Source organism: Saccopteryx leptura, chromosome 6 (assembly GCF_036850995.1).
Source record: "Saccopteryx leptura isolate mSacLep1 chromosome 6, mSacLep1_pri_phased_curated, whole genome shotgun sequence".
Classification (NCBI taxonomy): domain Eukaryota; kingdom Metazoa; phylum Chordata; class Mammalia; order Chiroptera; family Emballonuridae; genus Saccopteryx; species Saccopteryx leptura.
Genome location: NC_089508.1, coordinates 128,097,069 through 128,124,614, shown reverse-complemented (window position 1 = coordinate 128,124,614; position 27,546 = coordinate 128,097,069). Strand labels below are relative to the sequence as shown.

The window sequence follows — 27,546 nt, the reverse complement described above, 5'->3', positions numbered from 1 at the left end:
GCCCCTCCCCAGGCCTGCACCCACACTCACAACCACACCCACACCTGTGGTCCTGACCCAGGCTAGTCTCCAACACGGACACTCTGCCTCATCTACTGAGCAGTCTGGCCACCGGTGTCTGCAAAGGCAAGCAAACTGCCTGGCCCTACATTTGAAAACTGGGCGTTCAGAATTAATGATAACACTGCCCATATGCACAGCAGCTCACAACACACAGCCCACTTCCACCTGCATTCTCCCTGCTGTCCTATCTTCTCTCCCTCAGTGAGAGCATAACCCCATATTAGAGAAGAAAACTGAGGCACAGAGAGGGAGAGGGACCTGTTCAAGGTCAGCTAGTGGAGTCAAGAGAACTTGGGTTTTCTGACTCCAATGGCAAGAGCTAACACTGAGGTAACTATACTCTGTGCACGTTTCATAGCCTTGTTGTAACATATTTCATCTTCACATCTTATGAGGTTGGTGCTCGTCTTTGGCTCCTTTTGCAAACTAGGAAACCAAGGAACAGAGAGGGAATGTGATGTCCCCAAGGTCACAGCTGCTTAGAGGACTGGGATTAAAGCTCAGTCAGTCTCTGGGGCCTACACCCTTATCTCCTACATCATAATGCTCTTACTGCAATGCACCCTGTTGCTGCTGCCTCCTGTGTTAGGCTGATGTCAGGATCCGAACGATCCTCGATCCTCGGAGAGACCAAACAGGTGCGGGCAGGAGGGCAGGCCAGGGGCTGAGCTCAGCCTCCCCAGCAACAAGGCAGCAGATGGAAACTGGGGCAGATGCCAGGCAATGTTTTCCCAGGCGGGAGTGGGGTGTGGGGGTAGTGCTACAGACCATCCCACCTCCTACCCCAGGGGTGGGCTCCTCCAAGGCCAACTCAGCACCTGTTTCGCCACCAATGGGCATCCCCAAGCCAGCCAAGCTAGGGGCAAAGGGCCAGGGCCAGCTGGCAGCCCACTCCTACTAGGCTACAGGCAGCCAGGCGAGGCGAGAGCCAGGCCCAGACGGACAGGGTAGTGAGACTACCTGCATAGACGAGAGCCGGTACCCCTCTATGGGGTGGGAAAAGCACAGACCCAGAGTTTGGCTGTGGCCTCCCTGCCTGAGGCAGCATAGGGAAATAAAAGAAGAATGATGAAAGCCTGGGACGGATAGCTCAATTAGTTACAGCATCATTCCTGCCAATATGTCAAGGTTGCAGGTTTGATCCCTGGTGAGGGCACATATAAAAATCACCCAATGTGCCTGACCAGGCGGTGGTGCAGTGGATAGAGCATCAGACTGGGACGCAGAAGACCCAGGTTCAAAACCTCAAGGTTGCCAGCTTGACCATGGGATCACAGACACGACCCCATGGTCGCTAGCTTGAGCCCAAAGGTCGCTGGCTTGAGCAAGGGGTCACTCGCTCTGCTGTAGCGCACCGGTCAAGGCACATATGAGAAAGCAATCAATGAAAAACTAAGGAGACTAAGGAGCCGCAGTGAAGAATTGATGCTTTTCATCTCTCTCCCTTCCTGTCTGTCTGTCCCTATCTGTCTTTCTCTCTGTCTCTGTCACAAGAAGAAAAGAAAAGTCAACCAATGAATGCATGGATAAGTAGAGTAACAACTCTATGACTCTCTCTCTCTCTCTTCCTCTCTCTCTAAAATCAATTTAAAAAGAAAAAGAAATTTAAAAAAAAGAATAGTGTAGGTGGTGACAGGAGCCTGCCTGCCTCACTGGAGGCCATGCCTGGCGCCAGGGCCTGGAACAAGAACGGGGTCACAATGCCCACTCCCAGACAATGATGGGAAATGGACCAGAAAAGGAAGCAACAGATGTGGATGCTGACAGGTCTGAGGGAGGGGCACATTCCTGCCCTCCCCTTGCCCAGGACTCCACATATGGGGGAGTGCAGGGAAGGGCTGAGAAAAAGAAATGATGCATGGGCTCCCATCTAGGAGAAAGATACTTTGAAGGGGGTCTTCCCTGTAGGGCAGTAAGGCACAGCCCAATCCAAGAAGGCTCTTTGGGGAATGAGAGACGGACACACACAGCCTTGAGGTTCACAGGCCCAAAGCCGCAGAGGCCCTGAAAGCCCTCCCCAGCCTTCCAAGCAAAGCCTCCCAGGGCCCTACTCAGAGCATCCTCCACTCCCCAGGTTTCCTCAGACCTCTCCTTAGCCAATTCCAGGGCTACAATTGGTCTTCAAAGGAGGAACCCATCCTAACAGGAGGCCTGTGGGAGGTAGGCCTCCTGGCTACTGCCAACAGCAACTCTTACTGCCTCCCCACAACCCGCTCCAGGGGACAAGAGACCAGTGAGATCCTGAGAACAGTGAAGCAGGTGGGGTGGGCTGCGAGGCCTGAGAGGCACACGCTCTGTCTATATAGGGCAGTTGCTATCAGCTTCAGTCCTGGGGGCCATGAGAAGTATTGTATACCCAGTGTGACAGGCTGTCTGATCTTCCCAGAAAAGCTGAAAATTGAGTTTTTGTTGAAACTCCCACTTCTAAAATATTTGCAAATAATTAAAGGTAAGATGCTTATGGGTCTATAAGCACATCAGGCCATTCCACCACACTACACTATGCGCAGCAAAGAGAAGACCTTTTCTCTTGCCATCAGGGCACTCTGCTCACCTAAAAATACGACGGTCCACCAGCAACCTTAGGCTGAAAACTGCCCACATGGCATTGAACTCTTGGCAGGGGCGCCACCTGGTGGCCACTCCAAACAGAGAGGGAATTTAGCCCAGAGTGCACACGGTGTACACTCCCAAGCCTTTCTGGAGACAGACTCCTCCCTCCACCCGGCTCCCCACCCCTAGAGCCACCTCTTACACTCCAGTCTCAGTGTTCAAGGCCTGGGGTACAGCCGGATCTCGTGGCAGCCATGTGGAACCCACAAGGACTAACCGTCTCCTGACTAGACAGAGCTGGGAGGCCAAGGACAAAGTCCCAGCCTGTTGGAGCATCCGGCCTAAGCCTCCATGTCTTTGTTTACAAACTGAGAAAGGGGAGCTAGGCATCAGTCTTTCTTCTGGTCAGTCTTCTGTCTAGGCCCGAGATAGACAAAAGACTTCTCATTCTGCCTTCTGCACTGACTTCTGGTTTGTAGGTTGAAATAAACACGTTTTTAAAACTACCTCCACAGGATAGAAGGTATCCCAGGACCCTCCCAGCTCTGACGTGATCCTCGGGCCTGCTGGGCCCACCTGAGCGAGGAAGAGAAACGCATGCAGACATGCGGTCTCCCACAAACAGTTCTTTTTTTCATGGGTGTGGTGATCCAAGAAACCTAGTTCTTAAGATTAGAACTCTCAGGGGTCATTCAGTCCAACCTGGGGGCCCCTTACAACAGCCTTTATGGTGGTCATGCAGCTTTTGCTTGCATACCTCCAGCGATGCAGGGCAGCCCCACAGCAGCCTTGCCCATCTTATTTAGCTCTGACACAAAGCCTTCTTCCTAGAGAAAGACACTCCCCCCCCCAAAGTGGTCCTAAATCTGTCCTCCAAGGGCCACACTGACCATCTCTAATCCCTCTTGCTGGAATAAAGAGCCCTTTGAGGGGTTCACAGAAGTCATGTCCTTCTATATCAACTTTCTCAGGGTAAATGACTCCAATCCCAACCAGGTCCCTCATGGGGCTTTGGCTTGGTCTCGCTAATCCTGGTTGATTCTTAGGACATCAATCAGTCATTTAACAAATTTCTACTGAGACCCTACCCGGTGCTAGGAGGTCGTTTGTGTCCACCTCCTTCAAAGATCTAATGTCAGATCAGAACGCAGCAGCTGGAGGAGAGGCTGAGCAGGAAGAGGGCTGGAAGGACTGGCTTCTTCGCTTCTGGGTACAATCCCTCCAAAGGCATTGCCTTACTGAGCGAAGACACCAGGCTGTAAAATCCTGATGTTAGCCCAGGGTCAGACCTGGGCCAATTCCCATCCAGTAGTGGCACTCTGACATTGGTTAAAAAGAATGAGTTTGAATCTGAGCCCAGTAGAAGAAATGAGACCCCTTCCCCATGAGTACATTTGGGTTTCTAGCCCCCCGGCACAGGATCCTAGATTGAGGAAAATTTCAAGCAAGACACAACTGAGGCTCCAAGAGGTTAGGCTGTCTGTGGAAGAGATCATTACCTCGATGGGTCTGACTTAGAAGCCTGATTACCCTCCAAGATGCAAGCTGCCACTCTCGGGACGGTGAGTGGTGAGCCGACCCATCACCTCTGAGTGTCTCCAGGACTGCCAGGTACATGGATGGGATTGCGCCTATAAAATCCCACCCAAACCCAGGGAAGGCCCACTTCCCAGCACAGTCACGTCCTGTTAACAGGAAGCACTTATCTGTAAGTGGACATAATATCTCTTTTCAGGATCAACCGAGATGGCATCATGGGAGTGACTAGCTCAATGGCTGGCACAGAGAGGGTACTTGATAAATGAGCACTACGGCTGTTGGCCACTTTTGCCAAGGCTGAGTAGGGCAGTGTCCGGGTCCCTGCAGGAGGCATTTCGAGCATGGGAGGGAGCTGAATCCTGTTACCAACGACTGCAGAGCCTACAGGAGCCAGACAGGGACAGAGAAACGAGGGGCACAGTTAAAGCAACCTAACCCCAGCCCAGGGCCAGTGGGGTCTTGAGAGGCTGGGTAAGCAGATAGAGGGTGGCATGAGTAACCCCCACCACACACATCTTCACCAAATACTTACTGCCTAGCCCTGTGGTGGAGGCAAGAAGCCACCTCTGGGTAGGGCCCTGAAAGCTTAGTCTGGGGCCCAGGCCAGATGGGGCTGAGAAGGGGAGCAGAACTTGGCCCATGTGCCCAGCGAGCTGTGCCAGCCCAGCCAAATTTGAGTTATATCAGGAGGAGGGATCTGTTCAGAAAACTCACCCATCTCCACATATTTGCATATTCTATTTCAGAGCCTCCCACCCCCCCCAGCTTCCTAGAAAAGTTCTCATATCAATTCCAACTTAGCCTCTGGTGAACTGCAAAGGCTCACTCAGCCCCTCTCCCATCCACCTGCCAACCATCTCCCTCCAACCACCCTTTCATCCACAAGTTTCCCCAGAGCTCTCAGCCTCTCTGCCTCCACTGTCCCCACCTATGCAGGCCTCCCTCAACCCCTGCACTTGGGCTCTGGTTTCCCTGTAGCATCTCCCCCAGGTCACCACGGTCAGGTCAGCAAGTCTAATGGTAGTCCTTTTGTTATTAGGTTTCTCTGTGGCATCTCAAGCCCCTGACCAAGACTTGTCTGTCCGGTTCTTTCCACTCTACAGCTCAGAAGACTCCTGCTCTTGCCTCTCTAGAAACAGCAGGCTCCACCCCCTCCAAAGTTCTATATCCATCATTTACCATTGCCTGTCAAGTCTGACCTCTTAGTGCCTGAGGATATAGTGAAGAATGCTTTTTCTGTGTTGAGGTAGTTTCCTTCTATTGCTATTTTGTCATTTTTATCTTTAAAGAACGTAGAATTTTGTCACTGCCTTTTTTATATGGCGACGCTTGTTTTTCCTTTATTTGGCTGATATGATGTTTTATAGTGATCAAATTCCATATGTTGTACCATCCTTGCATTCCACGAATAAATCCCACTTTTTGTGTAACAGCTTTTTTTTTTTTTTTTAATTTTTCTGAAGTTGGAAACGGGGAGGCAGTCAAGACAGACTCCTGCATGTGCCCGACCGGGATCCACCGGCACGCCCACCAGGGGGCGATGCTCTGCCCATCTGCGGTGTTGCTCTGTTGCAACCAGAGCCATTCTAGCACCTGAGGCAGAGGCCACAGAGCCATCCTCAGCACCCGGGCCAACTTGGCTCCAATGGAGCCTTGGCTGAGGGAGGGGAAGATAGACAGAGAGGAAGGAGAGGGGGAGGGGTGGAGAAGCAGATGGGCACTTCTCCTGTGTGCCCTGGCCGGGAATCGAAGCTGGGACTCCTGCACGCCAGGCCGACGCTCTACCACTGAGCCAACCGGCCAGGGCCTTGTGTAACAGCTTTTTAAGAAGTTGCTGAAATCTGTTTGCTAGCATTTTGTTGAGGATTTTTGCATCAATGTTCATAAGGGTTATTGGTCTGTTGGATCTTTTTATTGATTTTAGAGAGGGGAAGGCAGAGACAGAGAGAGAGAGAAATATTGACTTTTTGCTTCACTTATTTATACATTGATTGATTGATTCTTGGGAGATGGAAGCTTATTGGCAGGATTCTCAGACCAACTGAGCTACCAGCCAGGGCTGTAGTTTCATTTCCTCATAGTGTCTGTCTGGTTTTGGTATTATGGTAATCCTGCCCTTGTAAAAAAATTTAGGAAGTGTTCCCTCCTCTTCAATTTTTTGGAAAAGTTTCAAAAGGATTTGTACTAGTTCTTCTTTAAACATTTGGTAGAATTCCCAGTGAAGCCATCAGGTCTAGGGCTGTTCTTTGTTGGTAGATTTCTGATTACTGGTGAAATCTCTTGCTTGTGATTGTTCTAGTCAGATCTTCGAAATCTCTGTGATTTAGTTTTGTTAGGTTTTGTGTTTCTAGGAATGTCCATTTCATCTAGGTTATTCAATTTGTTGGAGACAATTGTTCATAGTACTCTCTTAGAATTCTTTTTATTTCTGTAGAACTAATAATAGTAATGTTCCCATATTCATTTACGATTTTAGTAATTTGTCTTCTCTTTTTCTCTCTTTCAGTCCATCTAGCAAAAGAGTTATCAATTTTGTTGATCTTTTTAAAGAACCAGCTTTGGAGTTTATTGATTTTTCTCTATTGTTTTGTTTTTATTCTCTATTTTATGTTTATGTCTTTTTTATTTTCTCCTTTCTGTAGCACTGCATTTAATTTGTTCTTTCTAGTTCCTTAAGTTATTTAGTTAATTTTAGTTAGGTTGTTATTTTGAGATGTTTGTAAAAAACTATAGTTGAGCTATGGCCAGTTAGTTCAGTTGGTTAGAGCATTATACTGATATGCCAAGATTGCAGGTTTGATTCCTGGTTAGAGCATATACAAGTATTAACCAATGAATATATAAAGAAGTAGAACAACAAATTGGTTTCTCTTTCTCTCCCTTTCTCTCTCTAAAATTGATAAAAATAAAAAATTTAAAAGTAATAAAAATTATAGTTGACACACACAATATTAATTAGTTTTAGGTGCAAACATAGTGATTCAACCTTACAAAATGACAATCACAGATTTAGTAACACCTACCACTGTACAAATTATATTATTGACTACATTTTTTATGCTATACATTAAATCCTTGACATTTACTTTATAACTAGAAGTCTGTGCCTCTTAACCCCTTTAATTTTTTTCACCTATCCCCCCACTTACATCCTCTCTCTTAATCATCAGTTTTTTCTCGGTATCTATGAGTCTGTTTCTGTTTTCTTTTTTAGATTTCATGTATAAGTGAGATCATATGGCATTTATCTTTCTGACTTCATTTAGCATAATATCCTATAGCTTCATTTATGTTGTCACAAACGGCAAAATTTCATTTTTTATGGCTAAATAATATTCCATTGTATATATATACCAAATGTTTATCTAGTCACCTATCAATAGACAAGCTGCCTGGATATCTTGCCATATTGTAAATAGTGTTGCAATGAACATAGGGGTGCATATATCTCTTTGAATTAGTGTTTTTAATTTCTTTCAGATGAATACCCAGAAGAGGAATTGCTGGGTCATAAGGTAATTCTAGTTTTAATTTTTTGAGGAATCTCCGTATTGCTTTCCATACTGTCTGCATCAATTTAGAACCCCACCAACAATGCATGACGGTTGCTTCTCCATATTCTTTTTTTTACATTTTTATAAATAAATTTTTATTTAAATGGGGTGAATCAATAAATCAGGGTACATATATTCAAAGAAAACATTTCCAGGTTATCTTGTCATTTAGTTCTGTTGCATACCCATCACCCCAAGAGAGATCATCCTCCATCACCCTCTATCCAGTTTTCTTTGTACCCCTCCCCCTCTCCCTTATTCCCTCCCCCCACCCCCCGTAACCACCCCACTCCTGTCCATGTCTCTTAGTCTCACTTTTATGTCCCACCACCAATGTATGGAATCCTGCAGTTCTTGTTTTTTTCTGATTCACTTATTTCACTCCGCATAATGTTATCAAGATTCCACCATTCTGCTGTAAGTGATCCAATGTCATCATTTCTTCTAGCTGAATAGTATACCATGGTGTATATGTGCCCCATCTTCTTTATCCAGTCTTCTATTTTTTTTTACAGTGATTAAAAGCCTTTAAGCAAACTCTTGGCCAATACAGCAAGAATCCCTAAAAGAGTAGTGTCCTTAACATGTTCACCAAGTCCAAGTTGGCCCCATCACCATGCCAAATCCCTGAAAAATGCAACCCAACCACACTTCAGTCTGTTAGGAGCTGTCACAGGGAGCAGGAGTCCAGGAAAAGTCCACATCCAGGAAAAGTCCACATGGCACTGGAATTGTTGTCACCATTCTATACTTTGCAGCTCATGTCCAAGTCCCAATGACCACTGCTTCTAGCTGGTAATGATTCAGGTAGACTGGAAAAGCCATTTGCAGCATGTGTGGATATGGAGCTTCTTCTCCATATTCTTGTCAACACTTATTATTTGTTGTTTTGATAATGGCTCTCTGACTGGCATGAGGTGGTAACTCATTGTGGTTAAAAATCTTTTTTAATTTAATGATTGATTTTAGAGTGAGGGAGATTACTTTTTTAAATTTTCTTTAAAAAATGTTTATTTTATTGATTTTAGAGAGAGGGAAAGAGAGGAGGAGGGAAACAGGAACATCTACTCCTATATCTTTTCCTTTTTTTTTTTCATTTTTCTGAAGCTGGAAACAGGGAGAGACAGTCAGACAGACTCCTGCATGCGCCCGATAGGGATCCACCCGGCACGCTCACCAGGGGCGATGCTCTGCCCACCAGGGGGCGATGCTCTGCCCATCCTGGGCATCGCCATGTTGCGACCAGAGCCACTCTAGTGCCTGAGGCAGAGGTCACAGAGCCATCCCCAGCACCCGGGCCATCTTTGCTCCAGCACCCGGGCCATCTTTGCTCCAATGGAGCCTTGGCTGCAGGAGGGGAAGAGAGAGACAGAGAGGAAAGCGCGGCGGAGGGGTGGAGAAGCAAATGGGCGCTTCTCCTGTGTGCCCTGGCCGGGAATCGAACCCGGGTTCTCCGCACACTAGGCCGACGCTCTACCGCTGAGCCAACCGGCCAGGGCCTTACTCCTATATCTGACTTGACCAGGGACTGAACCAGCAACCTCTGCACCTTGGGATGATGCTCTAACCAACCAAGGTATCCGGCCAGGGCAGGACATATTTTTAAAAAAATTTAAATTGATTTTAAGAGAGAGAGAGAGATTTGTTGTTCCACTCATCCATGCATTTATTGGTTGATTCTGCATGTACCCTGACTGGGGATAGAACCTTCAACCTTGGCACATCAGGATAATGCTCTAACCAACTGGGCTACCAGGCCAGGGCTCATTGTGGTTTCGATTTGCATTTCCTCAATGATTAGTGATGATGAGCATCTTTTCATGTGTTTGTTGGCCATCTGCATTATCCATTTTAAACTTGGGTTATTTGCTTTTTTGATGTTGCTTTTTATGAGTTCTTTATATATTTTGAATATTAACCCTTTATCATATATCATTTGTACATATCTTCTCACATTCAGTAGGTTGCCTTTCCATTTGGTTGATGATTTTCTTCACTGTCCAAAAGCTTTTTAGTTTGAAATAGTTCTATTTATTTTTTGTTTTTATTGCCCTTGCTCAAGATTTTTAAATGTGAGCATTTATAGCTATAAATTTCCTCTTTAGCATCACTTCGGTGCCTCTTTAAGTTTTAGTATGTTTTGTTTTCATTTCATTTGTCTCTAAATATTTTCTAATTTCCCTTGTGCTTTTTTCTTTGATTTACTGGTTGCTTAAAAGTGTGTTGTTTAGTTTCCACAATTTTTGTGTTTTTTCCAGTATTGTTATTGATTTCTAACTTCATCTCATTGTGGTCAGAAGATACTTTACATGGTATCTATTTTTTTTAAATCTGAGACTTGCCATGGCCAGGTGGCTCAGTGAATCAAGTATTGTCCGAGGTGGCAGGTTCAATTCCCAGTTAGGGCACATATGAGAAGCAATCACTGAGTGAACAACTAAATGAAACAACTAAGTGAAACAACTAAGTGAAACAGCAACATGATACTTCTCTCAAATAAATGGAAAAAAAAATTAAAAATCTATTGAGACTTAATTTGTAGTCTAACATAACATTCTGAAAAATGTCCCATGTGAGAAAAATATATATGCTGTTATTGGGTGAAGTGTTCTGTGTATTTCTATTAGATCTATTAGTTGACTTATTTTGTTGTGGTTTTGCATATATTAACCAAATTTGCTGGTTTATTGTAAGTCCTCTAGTTCCTTATTCATCTTTTGTCTGAATGTTCTATCCATTAGTGAGTCAGTTATGGAAGTCTCCAACTATTTTTGTAGAGCTATTTCTTCTTTTTATCATTTTTTTTTTGCTTCATATATTTTGATGGTTTGTCATTAGGTGTGTCAATACCTACAAGAATAACTGTGTCTTCTTGTTGTTTTGACCCTTTAATTAATTTATAATGTCTTTTTTTTTTTATCTCTTGTAACCTTTTTTGATTTAAGGTCTATTTTGTCCAATATTAGTATAGCCAGCCCTGGTCTCTTTTGGTTGCTTTTTGCATGGAATGTTTTTCCATCCTTTCACTTTCAAACTATTTGTGTCTTAGTACCTAAAGTGGGTCTCTTGTAGACAGCATATGATTGGTCTTGAGTTTTCAATCATTCCACCAATCTCTGTCTTTGATTGGAGAATTTAATCCATTTACATCAGTAATTTAAATTACTGATGAGGGGCTTGTCATTTGCTATTTGTTTTTTATATGTCTTACAATTTTTTATGCTTTTTTTTGTTCCTCAGTTACTGTTTTACTGCTTTCTTTTCTGTTTAGTTGATATTTTTTGTAGTGAAACTTTTATTTATGCATTTTTTGACAGAGACAGAGAGTCACAGAGAGGGACAGACAGGAAGGAGAAAGATGAGAAGATGATGTGACAACTTAGTTGTTCACTGATTGCTTTCTTTTTTTTTTTTTTTTTGTATTTTTTCTGAAGTTGGAAACAGGGAGGCAGTCAGATAGACTCCCGCATGGGCCCGACCGGGATCCACCCGGCATGCCCACCAGGGGGCGATGCTCTGCCCATCCGGGGTGTCGCTCTGTTGCAACCAGAGCCATTCTAGCGCCTGAGGCGGAGGCCACAGAGCCGTCCTCAGCACCTAGGTCAACTTTGCTCCAATGGAGCCTTGGCTGCAGGAGGGGAAGAGAGAGAGAGAGAGAGAGAGAGAGAGAGAGGAAGGAGAGGGGGAGGGGTGGAGAAGCAGATGGGCACCTCTCCTGTGTGCCCTGGCCGGGAATCGAACCCGGGACTCCTGCACTCCAGGCTGACGCTCTGATTGCTTTCTCATATGTGCTTTGACTGGGGGCTACAGCAGAATGAGTGACTCCTTGCTTGAGCCAGCAACCTTGGGCTCAAGCCAGTGACCCTGGGCTTCAAGCCAATGACCTTTGGGCTCAAATTAGCGACCATGGGGTCACATCTATGATCCCACACTCAAGCCAGTGACCCCAGGCTCAAACTGGTGACCTCGGGGTTTCGAACCTGGATCCTTCGCGTCCCAGTCTGATGTCTATCCACTGCACCACTGCCTGTTTAGGCTGTAGTGAAACTTTTAAATTCTCATTTACTTAAAAAATATTCTGTAGCTATTTTCTTTGTGGTTACTACAGGGATTACATTTTGCATTCTAAAATTATAATGCTCTAACTTGAATTTATAGCAGCTTAACTTCAGTAACACAAAAACTCTTCTCTTGTACACCTCCTTTGCCACTTCTTTCAGCTGTCGATGTCACAAAATTGCATCTTTATACATTGTGTGCCCTGAAACAAAGTATAATTTTAAAAATGCATTAGGCTCTTAAATTACATAGAAAAAAATGCAGTTACAAATCAGTTACAATAATACTAGCTTTTAACTAACAAGTTATAAAACTTAGTCTCTTAAATTATGTGGAAAATGACCTGACCCCCCTGGTGGTGCTGTGGATAGAGCATCAACCTGGGACACTGAAGTCCCAGGTTCGAAACCCCAAGATCACTGGCTTGAGTGTGGGATCATCAAAATGACCCCATGGTCGCTGGCTTGGCTTGAAGCCCAAGGTTGCTGGCTCGGCTGGAACTCCCTGGTAAAGTCACATATGAAAACAATCAATGAACAACTAAAGTGCTCCAACTAAAAGTTGATGATTCTCATCTCCCTTCCTGTCTTTCTCTCTCTTCATTCCTATCTCTCTCCCGCTAAAAATATTATATGGAAAACAAAAAGTTGACTCCCAAATGTTTGTTACTATAATACTGTTTATAATTGCCTATGTATTAACCTTTACTACTATATTTCTTCACAAAGCTTCATGTTACTATCTAGTATCCCCTTCATTCTGCCCTTTGGTGTATGTTTTCCCTTCCCTTCCTTCTCTTTCTCTCTCTCTCCCTCTCTCTTTCTTTTTTTGCCTCCCTGGAGGTGTAAGCCAAGGTCAGCTACCACCTGTACCCTGCTCAGAGCCACCTGGCATCAGCTATAAAGCAATTTGCAGATGGCTTGGCTTTGAGGTGCCAGGAGAGGCCAAGCTGCAAGCCAAGGCTAGCTGCTGCTAGTGCTGAGCTTAGGACCATTTAGCAAGAAGTATGGGGCACACAGAGACCAGATGCTTTTTGTTTAAGAGAATTTAGGAAAGTCCACAGCCTGAGCTAAGACAAGCTGCTTGTATGGAAAAGCCACTGGAAATGGCTTAGGTAGACCTGCAATTTGGGTTGGGCAGGGTGTTCAGTGGACTGAGTGAACAGTATTTTTCTTTCTTTCTTTTAAGAGAGAAAGACAGGAAAAGAGAGAGAGGAGAAGCATCAACTTGTTTGTGGCACTTTAGTTGGTTCATTGATTGCTTCTCATATGTGCCTCGACTTGGGGGCTCTAGATGAGCCACTGATGCCTTGCTCAAGCGAGAGACCTTGGCCTCAAGCCAACAACCTTGTGCTCAAGCTGGTGAGACTGTATTCAAGTCGGTGACCATGGAGTTTTGAACCTGGGTCCTCAGCATCCCAGCTCAACACTTTATCTACTGCACCACCACTGGTCAGACCCTTTGGCACTTTTCAAAGGGTATATCTAGTGTTAACAAAGTCCCTCAGCTTTTGGAAAAATCTTGGAATATCTTAATTTCTTCTTCATTTTTGAAGGACAGGTTTACTAGATATAGAATTCTTAGTTGGAAGGTTTTTTTTGTTGTTGTTTAGCACTTTGTTTTGACTATATCAGCCCACTGCCTTCTGGCCTCCAAACTTTCTGATGAGAAATCTACTTTCTTCCCCTTTAACTCTTTCTTCTCTGTGCCTCACAAATATGTGTTTTTCCTCTTGAAGGGTCTGTTGGCTTTTCTTCAGTCTTTTTTTTTTTTTTCAGTCTTTTTGTTGTTGTTTCTCAGACTTGATAATTTCCATTGTCCTATCTTCAAGTTTGTTGATTCTTTCTTTTGCACTCTCAAATATGTGTATCTTTGGGTCCCTCTGGTGGTTTTTTTCATTTCAGTTATTGTACTTTTGAGCTCCAGATTTTCTCTACACATTCCCCTAGTTCTCTGAATTTCTTGAAGACTATTGTTTTAAAGTCTTTGTCTAATATATCTCCTATCAGGTCTTTTTCATGGACAGTTTCTGTTGATTTATATTTTTACCCTTTGAATGGGTCATATCTTCTTGGTTTTGTATGTCTCATGATGTTTTTTGTTGAAAACTGGATATTTGACTCTAATAATAATGTGGTATCTCTTCAAATCAGATTCTACCCCTTCAGCATTTGCTGTTTTTGTTATTACTTTTGATTTTTTTTTAACTTTTTTTTAAACTTTTGATTCTTGTAGGCTGTCTCTTTGCCAAGGGCTTAAACTGAGGTGTAAGCTTAAGGTATTCTCAGATCTTTTCTGAGCCTGTGTCTTTCCCTGGGCATGCATTGTCACTCTTGAATTTTCCCTATACGTGCAGTTGCGTTTGAATTTCGTAGTCTTTAATGTCTGCCTCTCAAAGGGGGGAAAGAGAAAAAATGGAGGGAGAAAAAGGGTGCTGGCTTTTTAAATCCCCCCAAGAATCACTTCAGCCGGAAGTTGAGGGATTTGCAACAATGGGAGTAGTGCAGCAACAATAGCTGTCCTCCTCTTTATCTATAGTTTTGTGATCAAAATAATCAGTGATCAGAATACAGACCCCCAATATTTGGAGCACAGGGTTCTGTTTGCCTCCCATGGCTCCAGCAAGCTGTATGCAAGCTACTCCTGGAATACATGCACAGCTGTTTGCCAAAGGGCCAAGGGTGTGGGATGGATAGCTGCTACAGTGCTAAGACCTGAAATTCATGGATATTAACTGAAATTTACTGCCCTCTTCCCCTTGAACTTGCAAGCCTTCAATAGACTTCAAAGTTCAAAACAGTAACAGCAAATTCTGCCAGTGCAGTTGTCTAGGTGGGGAGACTGATTCTTGTTGTTTTCTACTTTGCCATTTCCCCAGAATACTCCACATCTCCTTTTAAAAGTTCAGAAAAAGTAATTTCACACAAAAATGGACAACAGAAAAGAAACAAAGTCAAATCTCATACTAGATTATTATAAGAAAAAGAGGATAAGGAGAATTACATTCTATAGGCAATAAAACCATAAGATATGAGCAAGAAACAGGTAAAATATAATCTATTCTAAGACAATCTAAAAGATTTTAAGAAAATGGTGTAAGTCTTGAAAGCACAATACCAATTGGAAATGCAGTGAGAACTCAGTAAAGAAAATTACAAACAATGGAAAAAAATTAATACAATAAAATCTAAATCAAAAGGAGCACAAAAAAGAGTAAATACAACAGATAATGCTGTAAGAGAGCTATAAGGTGAAAAGGAGGAAGACCTTAAAAATAAAAAAGAAATGAAGAAAGAAAAACAATTTGAGAAAAAGTAACAAATATTAAAGAGATGAAGATCCAACATTAGGGTAACAAGAGTCCCCTTTAAGAAACCCAAAGCAAGAGAACAGAACTATTCTAAAACTTATAATTCAAAATTGCTCTTCTGAAATAAAAGTATTGAATGTACTTTAACTGGGCAAAACAGTAAGCAACTTGAACAGGAAAGAAAATTAGGTTTTTATCAGAAGAAAATTTAAAAAAATTCAAGGAAAGACAATCTGAGCCAAGAATTTTATATTTAGAAAACTGATTTTCAAGTATAAAGACTGCAGTCAAACTGCTATTAATAAAAAATTATAGGCCCTGGCCAGTTGCCTTAGCAGTAGAGCATCAGCCCGGCGTGTGGAAATCCTGAGATCGATTCCTGGTCAGGGCACACAGAAGCACCCATCAACTTCTTTACCCTTCCCCCTCTCCTTTCTCTCTCTCTCTTCCCCTCTCGCAGCCAAGGCTCCACTGGAGTCAAGTTTGCCAGGGTGCTGAGGATGGCTCCAGCCACAATAGAGCAGTGCCCCAGATGGGCAGATCGCCCCCGGGTGGGCATGCCGGGTGGATCCCGGCGTATATGGAAGTCTGTCTGACTGCCTCCCTGCTTCTAACTTTGGAAAAAATCTAATAAATAAATAAGTAAATAAATAAATAAAATTATATAGGAAAGATTCTATCCCTAAATCTACTAGAGAACTGGTTTCAATTGTAAAAAATTAGTGGTGAGCACTAAACATAGAATTCTTTAGAGAATTAAAAGGGTTAAAAGGAAGAAGGTAAAGTATTTAATGGGTATAGGTTCAGATGATATGTAATACATCTGTTAAAATGGAGGGTAGGGTGGGTAGAATTAAGAGTATATAGAAATTTTTTAAAATTCTCAACAGTTGAATTGATGATAGTACTAGTATCACTCTGGAGTTTGTTGTGCATGTAATGAGGGATAAAGTGAGTATTATGGAATATTCAAATTGTCATCCTGTATGTTCTTATTATTATTATTTTTTGTATTTTTCTGAAGTTAGAATTGGGGAGGCAGACAGACTCCTGCATGTGCCCAAGGGAAATCCACCCGGCATGACCACCAGAGGGCAATGTTCTGCCCATCTGAGGCACTGCTCTGTTGTGGACAAAGCCATTCTAGCTCCTGAGGAAGAGGCCATGGAGCAGTCTGCAGCTCCCGGGGCCAACTTTGCTCCCATGGAGCCTCGGCTGCAGGAGGGGAAGAGAGAAAGGGAGAGGAAGGAGAGGAGGAAGGGTGGAGAAGCAGACGGGCACTTCTCCTGTGTGCCCTGACTGGGAATCGAACCCAGGACTTCCACATGCCAGGCGGATGCTCTCATCCTGTATGTTCAGAAGTAGAATTCTCAGTGTAAAAGGAAATAACCATGTAAATAGAAAAGTTACATATACTCCTGTGGTCTTGAATGTGAAGTAGCAGAATAAATTATCTCTATGGATATAGGTTTACACATGATCTTAGCCAAAAGGCCGAGAAGCGATCTATGAATATAGGTTTAGATTTCTCTCTAGCTCTGTATACTAAAGCAGTTTAGGAATGACAGTAAACATCTTTAGTGCCCAGATTTTGGTCTTGAAATATAATTTCCCACTAAAATCCACATTAACTTCTTGAAGAAATGGCTCATTTCTTCTGTCTGGGGCAGGAAATGGACAATATGAGCCAGAAGGCAAGGACACTAATAAAAGGACTCAGTCCTAAGTTGAAGAGGCTCCTCTGTGATGATGACATGAATTTCAACTTGAGCAAATAAACTTATTATGGAAAACAGAAGCCATTTTGTTTTATTGTATTTTATTTTTATTTTTAGAAGCTATTTTAGAGAAGGTAAAATTACAGAGGAGGGGTAAAGCTAGAAAAAATACATGGTGTTGAATTGAAATTTGAAGTCTTGGTGATACACATACATATATGTGTGTGTGTGTGTGTGTGTGTGTGTGTGTGTGTGTGTGTGTGTGTGTGTGTGTATAAAAATGGGTTTTTGAATGTAAACGTTCATATGCTTCCCAGGTCCATGCACTGAAGGACTGGAAATAATGGTGGCAGAAAGCGCACCTGGCATTCAGACTTGGATTCTAAATACAATTCCCCACTAAAAGGAACCAAGGCTGCTTGGATTAGTGACTGATATAACAGACTGAAAATCTCCTACATAATGTGAATATAGCAGTGAGATAATCAGCCTCCACCTACCTGGGACAGTTGACAAAATCTGAATTACAGTGGTCCCTCATCTATCGTGGGGGTTAGGTTCCAGAACCCTCTGCAATAGGTGAAAATTCGCGAAGTAGCGACCTTATATTTATTTTATTATTTATATATATTTTAAGGCTTTATAAACCCTCCCCACACTTGTATATGCCTTTCCCACACTGTCATTAACCTTTCCCATACTTTGCTTATTCTACCGCAAAAATAACTAAAATAACAAATATACAAAAATACCTATACACCCCGAAATTTCACGATATAGCAAAAATCCACAATATAAAATTAGACATATACAATTTTAAAATCTGCAATACAATGAGGCTGCAAAAAGTGAACCATGATATAGCGAGGGATGACTGTACATCAGTGGATTACATGCTACTACTTAGTTGTGGAAGTAAAATAATTTAACTGGTTCTCTGCCCTAATGACTGCTTTACATATAAAAAAACTGACATATTCAAAGGCAGTTTATTATTTCATGCATTTAATACTTAAATAAGAACAATAAGAGGTACACAAAACTAGATTGTTATAAAGTTTTAAAATATTAATGAAAAAATATTAAATACCTGACAAAAACAATAAAACTGTTATTTAAAATACTTATATATTGCTTTTTAAAAAAAATTTTTATACAGAGACAGAGAGAAAGTCAGATCCCTCTGGATAGATAGGGATAGATAGGGACAGACAGGAATGGAGAGAGATGAGAAGCATCAATCATCAGTTTTTCGTTGCGACACCTTAGTAGTTCATTGATTGCTTTCTCATATGTGCCTTGACTGTGGGCCTTCAGCAGACCGAGTAACCCCTTGCTCAAGCCAGCGACCTTGGGTCCAAGCTGGTGAGCTTTGCTCAAACCAGATGAGCCCACGCTCAAGCTGGTGACCTTGGAGTCTCGAACTTGGGTCCTCTGCATCCCAGTCCGATGCTCTATCCCCTGCACCACCTGATCAGGCCATATTGCTTTTTGATTGATGTTCTCATTTGCAACTTTTTTCACCTATGGATGGAATGAACATTACTACAGGATGCTTAGAATACACTGTTGCACAGATGAACATTCAAAGAGTAAGGGACCTCTACTTGTGATTTCCACATTGGGCAGCTGCCCAGGTGCCCACCTTAGAGAGAACCCTAAATACAAGTGTTATTTTGGCCCTGGCTGTTTGGCTCAGTGGTAGAGCATTGGCCTGGCGTGTGGATACCCTGGGTTCAATTCCCAGTTAGGGAACACAGCAGAAGCGACCATCTGCTTCTCCATCCTTCCCCCTTTCTCTTCTATCTTTCTTCTCCTCCCACAGCCATGGCTCAGACAGAACAAGTTGGCACTAGGCATTGGGCACTGAGGATAGCTCCATGGCCTCTGTGGGAGACAGGCTAAGCTGATAAAGTCCTTACAGCCTAGGGCTTAGTTTAAGACTATGCTCTTCCCCACAACCTTGGCTGTTGCATAGTGGTGGTGGGGGGTGCACTCTTAAGAGGCTTCTTATATGCCATCAGCCTACAGGAGGCCTCCTGATCCCAACCTTTTTCTCTCTGTGTTTACTTCCTAATCTCGCACCATTCCCACTCAAGACCTGCACAATTTATGAGTCACGCTGGTTCGTAGCAGCCTCTCCTCTGGTGCTAAAATAGCTCGGTTGCTGAGCAATGGAGCAACGGCCCTAGATGGGCAGGGCATTGCCCCACAGGGAGCTTTCTGGGTGGATCCCGGTCGGAGTGCATGCAGGAGTCTGTCTCTGCCTTCACGCTTTTCACTTAAGAAAAAACAAACAACAAAAAACCAAGTGTTATTTTAACAACCAGTTCGCCAAACTCAACAAAAAATTAGGTATTGCTTCTGCTGAAACTGGTGCAAAGTGGCTGAATCCCACCACTGATACTACTGTATTAACATTAACTTCTTAATTCTGAGGGGTTGTACTATGGCTTTATAGGAGAGTGGGTCCTTGTTTTGAGGAAATACCTACTGATATATTTTAGAGCAATGTAACATCGTATCTGCAACTGGCTTTCAAGTGGCTCAGAAATGGTGGTAGGAGAATAGTATGTGTATTAGATAGTATGTAGTGATATGTATATGTGAGCAAGAATAATAAAGTAAATGTAAAATGTTAATAACTGGGGACTTTGGGTGAAGATTATGAGGGGTTTATTTTTGTATTATATTTGCAACTTTACTGTAAACTTGAAATTATTTGAAAATAAAATGTAAAAATATCAGGTAGACAAAGACAATTTGAGTGTATGAGGAAATACTCAAGAGGAATATTCAGATTATCAAACACACGTGGAATATAATCTAAATTTTGAATACATGTATTTACTTAATTTAATAAAATTATATTATTAGAAACATAAAAAGTTAACAATTGTCATCTATTAGTGACAGATCTTTTTGAATTAGTGATGTATTATATGGCAGTTAAAATTTTTTTTGAGGAAACCTCCATATTTTGTTTCATAGTGGCTGCACCAATTTATAATCTCATGAACAGTGCACAAAGGTTCCCTTTTCTCCATGTCCTTGCCGACACTTGTTATTTCTACTCTTTGATAATGGCCAGTCTAACAGGTGTGTGGTGGTATCTTATTGTGGTTTTTGTCTTATTCTTTCTCTTCATCTTGTAAGAACTTACATTTTTATTCATATTTTTAAGACAGCCATGTTTTAAAACGAACCCTTGTCAGCTTTTTCTCCCTCAGCCCCCAATCCAATGAAGGAGTATGGCTTCTAGATACAATGTAACTAAACTTTCAAATGAGATAAGTAAAAAATGTTTGGTGTTCAAGTATTATAAAAAGAGGAAATTCTCAAGTATATTTTCCAGTTTGCCTTAAAACCATGGAAGTCAGGAAACTAAAGCCTGGACAAATCAAGTGAGGGAGGAAGGGATGACTAAGTTTGAAAAGTAACAAACCCTAGCTGTGCAGCCCTTTAACAGCTCCCTGAAATAACCTGCAACACAGGCAAGAATGGGATATGTGAACAGTCAAGGACAAATGGTTCGAATCTTTTCTCATACCCCCTCTCCTCCTGGAGACAAAAGTCATGTAGGCCTACAGACAAAGAAATCAGGCACATTTCACATGACAGCCAAAGCTGTAAAGGTATATAAGACTCAGAAAAACTAACTTCCAGGAGCTCGTGTTTTGTTGCCTTTTTTTAAATTTTTTTTTGTTTGTTTGTTTTTGGTTTTTTAATTATTTATTTATTTTTTACAGAGACAGAGAGAGAGTCAGAGAGAGGGATAGACAGGGACAGACAGACAGGAACAGAGAGAGATGAGAAGCATCAATTATTAGTTTTTCATCGCGCTTTGCAACACCTTAGTTGTTCATTGATTGCTTTCTCACATGTGCCTTGACCGCGGGCCTTCAGCAGGCTGAGCAACCCCTTGCTGGAGCCAGCGACCTTGGGTCCAAGCTGGTGAGCCTCGCTCAAACCAGATGAGCCCGCACTCAAGCTGGTGACCTCGGGGTCTCGAACCTGGGTCCTTCCGCATCCCAGTCCGACGCTCTATCCACTGCGCCACCACCAGGTCAGGCATTGTTGCCTTTTTTGAGTCATGCTGCTCCATCAGCTAGTAAACTCCCCTTCCTCCAGCACTTGTCTGGGCGTCTTTGTCCTCTGAGAGTTGTTTCCTTTGTTTCCTGTAACACAAGCATGTGGCACAGGCTACCCTCGAGATCTCCTGGAGCCCTACAGATGAAGGCGAACATTTAGTTTCAGACTTTATGTCTTCAGCTTTGCTAGGATTGTGCTAGATAATTAAATGGTGGTAATACAACACTAGGTATCTGAATGTACATGAAGAAAAAGGGAGAGGAAGAGAGAATAAGTGGAGTCCTAGGGAAGAAAATAAAAAGGCGATTCAGTAACTGGGAGAATTGAAAAATCACACCTTTCAGTCTCCACATTTTTCTTTAGTATTCAAGGAGAAACCATCTGGAAGGAAGATTTTGACTATATTTATAAACTGTTTGACAGAGACAGAAATACTGATAATGAGTGTGTTGTGTCTGTAGTTTTTGGATGTTCTTATTAGCAAGGGATGAAAGAAAACAGAAACTCTTGATGCATTTGTCTAAAAACAAAGTGGTGTGACCAAGGGCAGCAAGAGTTCAGCTGGAATTCAGGGCATATATTGCCAGGAGTTGCCGCTTCAGGAAAGTAAAATTGCTTGCAGATTCACTTTTCCTTCCCAGCTTCTCTTCCAGGACCATCAGGGTCAAGCTATGCTATGACACAAGCTGAGCAGGATGCCCCTCTTCTGGTTAGAGTCCAGCTCCTGGATAAATTGGTACCAATAGATGATCAGGCCAAGCCCAAATCTATTCCAGTAGCTCCAGAACTGGTCATACAGGTAGGCGTGGTGGCTACATTTATCAACAAATGAGGCTTTGCTTTCAATCCAGTGAATTATGTGCCCTTCTACAGCAACTGGTACTTGTAAAACCAAGTACCAGTCATAACCCTTTGTGTGGAGCTGATCTTCATCTAGAAAGGACAGTCTTTTCTCTAGAAGCAAGTGTCTTTGCAGGACTTCATGCTCATGACCTGTGGCATATTTAAGACAGTCCACCAGTGGTCCATAATAGCAGTTATTCATGCGCTGATAGACCTGATTTGCTAGAACTCCAGGTAGAATCTGAGAAGGGTCTTCTATTCGCATACTATTTATAAGAGACTTGGAGGGTGGAGTTTCCTTATGTTCCTGTAGAAACCTAGCCAGTATAATCTGAACCATTAATGAGGGTGTGTAGTCCACCTCACTGGTCAGCTCCAGGAGCACTCAGGCAGCTTCATTTTTCCCTATGCCATTCGGGTACCTCTGGTAATAACTGTTTTAAAGATTTTATTTATAGATTTTTAGAGAGAGAAGGAGGGAGAGATTGTAGTTGCTTCCCTTTAGTTTTTCATTGATTGTTTCTAGTCTCTGCCTTGTCCCCATAATGCCAGGCTTTCAAATCGGTGACCTTAGTATTCCAGGTCAATGCTCTATCCACTGCACCACCACGGGTCAGCCCTGGTAACAACTCTGAATTCCTTTTGAAGTACAATCTTTGGCATGTATTCTTTTAATATGTACTCCTGGGAGAAGATGCTCAGCAGAATGGCTTGCGTTTCAGCTTCCTCAGGCTCTGCATGGGGGGAGGCATAGACACTAGGCTATTTCATCCTACTGGGCTTTAGCATAATGTTGGGCCAGAGTCTAGGAGGTGGCTGGCACAAATAAATGCCTTGGGCTCAAGCTGCCTTGGTGCCAAGAGATGAGGGGTGGGCACATAGGAGCACCGTGCTGGTCCTTGACTTCCTTGGCTTGACCTGCCCCCCTTCACTTAGTTGCACAGCTTGGGATTCACTCTGGAACTCTGTGGGAGTAGGGGATGGGCACCTTATTCTTTCTTAAAGGCTTGATATCTTTTTGGTGTCCTTGTTAATTTTATCATGATTATTTTATTTCTCTATTTATTTTTTTTTTTTTTTATTTTAGAGAGGAGGGGGGGGGAGAGAGAGAGAGAGAGAGAAGGGGGAGGAGCAGGAAGCATCAACTCCCATATGTGCCTTGACCAGGCAAGCCAGGGTTTTGAACCAGCAACCTCATTTTATTTCTCTTTTTAAATTGACTTCCTTATGTCTGACATTTGTGAATTGTGATTGATTTGTTCTTCTGATCTTTCTTACGATACATTCTCATAAACATTTGTAAATTTCTTTTTTTTTTTTTTCTTTCATTTTTCTGAAGCTGGAAACAGGGAGAGACAGTCAGACAGACTCCCGCATGCACCCGACCGGGATCCACCCGGCACGCCCACCAGGGGCTACGCTCTGCCCATCCTGGGCGTCGCCATGTTGCGACCAGAGCCACTCTAGCGCCTGAGGCAGAGGCCACAGAGCCATCCCCAGCGCCCGGGCCATCTTTGCTCCAATGGAGCCTTGGCTGCGGGAGGGGAAGAGAGAGACAGAGAGGAAAGCGCGGCGGAGGGGTGGAGAAGCAAATGGGCGCTTCTCCTGTGTGCCCTGGCCGGGAATCGAACCCGGGTCCTCCGCACGCTAGGCCGACGCTCTACCGCTGAGCCAACCGGCCAGGGCCATTTGTAAATTTCTTGTGTGAAACCTTCACTTAGTTTTCTTCTTTCCTGTTGGATGACATGTGTTTTGATGTGTTGCTCCAAAGAGGATTTATATTTGCTTTAATTTACAAAGGGCCCCAAGACCAATTTTTTTTTTTTGTATTTTTTTCTGAAGCTGGAAATGGGGAGGCAGTCAGACAGACTCCCGCATGCGCCCGACCGGGATCCACTCGGCATGCCCACCAGGGGGGCAATGCTCCGCCCACCTGGGGCGCGGCTCTGTTGCAACCAGAGCCATTCTAGCGCATGAGGCTGAGGCCACAGAGCCATCTTCAGCGCCCGGGCCAACTTTGCTCCAATGGAGCCTTGGCTGCAGGAGGGGAAGAGAGAGACAGAGAGGAAGGAGAGGGGGAGGGGTGGAGAAGCAGATGGGCGCTTCTCCTGTGTGCCCTGGCGGGAATCAAACCCCAGACTCCTGCACGCCAGGCCGACACTCTACCACTGAGCCAACTGGCCAGGGCCCCCAAGACCAATTTTTAAAGTGTACATTTTATAGTATGCAAATTATTTCTAAATAAAGTTGACTTAAAAACTAGAGTTAATACTTAATGAAGACACTTTGAACATCCTAACTTATTTTAATGTCTTTAGTCTTTACATTCTTTCATTCATAAAGATCTGGGTTTTGTTGCTTTCTCTAAAAGAATAAATTGAATTCAAAGTTTATATTTATACACTGAAATGATATGTCATTTGCCTTTGCTCTTATTAACTAGCAATACTAGTGCCTCAAATAAACCTCATTGGCTAAGATACCACCATTGCACAAAGCTTACCTAATTATGCTCACTCATGCAAAATCCTCACAAGCATACATTTTCTCTTGTCACTGAATCTTTAGTCACTTAGAATGTCTGTTTCTGCATCTATTCATCAGACATCATATATTTGTCGCCGTGGACCAGCACGACTAGTAATTGTCCAGGTCCTGAGTGAGAACGGTGCAGAATGAAGAAATAAACTCAAAGAGAAAGAGGATGGGATCGGAAGGCCTCTGCATTGTCTTTAGCTTGCAAGAGTCTCCACCCACAAATTGTTTTATTTATAGGGCAGAGTAAAATCATTAGCAAATCAAAGAGATCTTTAAAACAAATTCACATTTCCAAGGCAACCCAAGAATTTTCCCAAGTGCAGAAAACCCTCCACCCTGCATAACATCTTAACTTCACAAAACAAAGGATAAAAAGAAAACTACCTCCAGTCTTTCCAAAGGACTTGGGGGATGGGATGAGTAGAAACACTCCAGCATCACAGCTAACATGTGGGGAAAAACTTAGTCTTTAGCAACTTAACCAAGCAAGTGAGGTGGGGGGTTGGGCAGCCTGTCAGCCTACTGTCAGTTCCCCACACCTCTGTCTCCCCAAAATCTAAATCGCAAGGACCCTGTCGGCTTGCAGTCTCCAACAATTTGTTACCATATGTTAAAATGCAAAATTCAGGACCAACTTTGGATGTTTCTGGCAAAGTTTGACCACACACTTGCACAAACCTGGGGCTTCAGATTCTTGGAGAAGACTATTCTTTCCCATATCAACTTCCCTTTCACAACCCTGTCTTCAGAGCCAAGCAGAGAGAACTTTTCTGTGTTCTCTTGGTGCTGATCCATGTTTGCTGTGGTCAGCAAATCTTGTAAATGTTTCAACTTCATGCTGTGATGTCAGTTTCAATTTCTGAGGGGACTAATGATTTGATATTAAAACAAAAGTACATCAAGGTTTTTGGAACCCCTAATCTCTCTGGAAATTTGCCATTAGCTTTTTTTCTTTTTTGTGGCAGAGAGAGAGAGGGAGAGACAGAGAGGGGGACAGACAGGGACAGAGTTGAGAAGCATCAATTCTTCATTGCAGCACCTTAGCCATTAGCTTTTAAATTCACTGCCTGGTTTCCAGTTACTGCTTCATTTCCCATTTCTCCTGGGGCCACAGCTATATGATTTTTAATAAATTCATTATTTTATACATTTGTTTGGAGCAGGAGTCTTTACAGATGATGATTTTCATTTGCTCTCTTGTTAGACTCAGATATCCACACAGTAATTTTGTAAACCATAGTTATTTTAAAAAATGCAAATGTTCATTTTTATCATGTTTTCCAATAGTTACTGAGCAGCCTGATGGTTTAATGAATAATTGTCCACCACTGTCTCATAGACAATTAATGAGTATCAATGTCTCCAAACGTGGGCTGGCTGAAGGACAGGGCCCGGACACTTTTCTTCATACCACTCCTCTGGCCCTCCACCTTGGTCTTGCCTGTCAGCTTCTAGTTTTCTCCAGAATCTGACCTTTGCTTCTGAGGACAACACTTACTTGGTAAACTGGTTCTCAAAGAACATACAAATATTGATCGACTTATAATCTATGCAACTTACGACCATTCGACTTTACGACCATAATCGCCAGCCACATCTGCTCTGCGTCTGGCAGCGCAAGCGTTGCCCAGCTGGGCATACGACAGTGCAGACCAGCTTCCGGCAGCACTACCATCTCCGCCTGCACCATCCCAGACTCGGTACAGCAATTTGTGTTTTGTGTCTTGGATATTTTTCATCAAACCCCTCCCAAGATGTCTACCAAGAGGAAACTGTCTTTGCAAATATTAAACCAGTTGTACTGGTAATGCAGTGTTTTACTTAAACCTGACGAATGTAAAAATAAGAAACAAAATGGTGTAGAGATGATACAAATGGCATAAAATGAACAATGAAAATTATGATATATAACAATGAAAAAAATTATAATAAAATATGACTTAAAGATTTTTATAACATCATTTCACAGTACTGTATATATAGCCTACTCAACTTACAACCAAATCATGTTACGACTGGTCTGTCGGAACCAAACATGGTCGTAAGTCAAGCACTAGCTGTACTTGACATGGGATCATTCCTTCATTTGTTTGCTTTTTTAGTAATTTATCATTACACTGTTTCTGGACATTGTAATAATTCAGAATTTGGGTGGACCCCGTCTCCTGGGAGCAAGAGCCTCATTAGGTAGATAGCTTTGGCCGCAATTATTTATTCAACACCTACTTACTGCTCACCTACTATGCGCCAGGCCAAGGTCAACTGCCTAAGATAAAGTGGAATACAAGACAACCATCGTCCATTCCCCTGCAGAGACCTCAGTGAAACCGTGGATACAAGACATTCAGGAGCGCCTGGCATTTCAGACACACTCGGAAGAAAACACAAGAAAGAAGGGTTCCTCCATTCTTCTGCAAGCGGTGGAGACACGACATGGAACACGACCTAACAGGACTCTCAACTGTGGTTCAGGTGCAAGCTCCTCAGCAGATGGGGGAGGAGGGAGCCGACGGGGCTGGGGAGGAGGTCCTCTGAGGTGCCACGAGGAACCTGGACTTGAGCCCGAGGCCCCGACACAGAGCAGAACAGGAGGGGGCGGCTGTCTGCCCTCCTCAGCCCTCAGTCCCGGGTGGGATGCTGGGTGTCCCCGAATCATGCTTCCGCACTTGGGCACGCGCGGTTGGCCTTTAGCTGCAACGAGCTACCTCATTATTTTCTCATGTTCGCTTTTTAAAAAATTATTTCCCCGAATAGACTTTACTTAGAAGTAGCCGCCCTTGGACACTGTCGCGGAGCCTACCTTCCACGCTGATTTCACCCGGTTCTAACCGGGAAGCAGACACGTGCGGTTTCTCTGCGGGGTGGGGGGGTTCCCGTGGAGGCCCGAAGCCGGACGCGGTCCCTCCCCTTCGGGAACCGGTTTTCGGGGCCGGTCCCTCAGGTGGGTCGCCGCGAGAAGTGGAAGCAGAGGACGACAGAGAGGCCGCCTTCGCCGAGGGCATCCGCCTTCACTGCAGGGACGGCAAAGACCCGCCGGGCGGGCGTATAAAGAAGCCGCCGCGGAAAGGGCCCTTATAGGCAGAGGGTCGGGTCGGGACGGGACGGAACGGGACCGGACTGGGGTCCAGGGTCTGGCCCAGCATCCGCGGCCCGCGTGCCCACCTGCGGCGTTTTCACAATCGGCGCGACAAGCTGACTCCACCTGCCTCTCGCGGCGTCGCTGCAGTCACCAGGCCTCTCCCCGCGACGCACGCCGTAGAACTCTTGACAGGAAATA

At 43.6% G+C, this 27,546-nt stretch overlaps 1 protein-coding gene and 1 pseudogene across 1 annotated transcript in view; both read right to left on the bottom strand.

The window, feature by feature from the left end:
* Positions 1-27,507, bottom strand: part of ARID3B (AT-rich interaction domain 3B) — a 126,951-nt gene extending 99,444 nt beyond the window's left edge. Inside the window, exon 1 of the mRNA XM_066342732.1 lies at positions 27,070-27,507. Coding sequence (XP_066198829.1) covers positions 27,070-27,271 — 202 coding nt within the window. The 5' untranslated portion in view covers positions 27,272-27,507. The remainder of the gene's footprint in view (positions 1-27,069) is intronic.
* On the bottom strand, positions 20,670-22,730 carry LOC136376278 (CDAN1-interacting nuclease 1 pseudogene; annotated as a pseudogene).
* Positions 27,508-27,546: the final 39 nt, after the last annotated feature.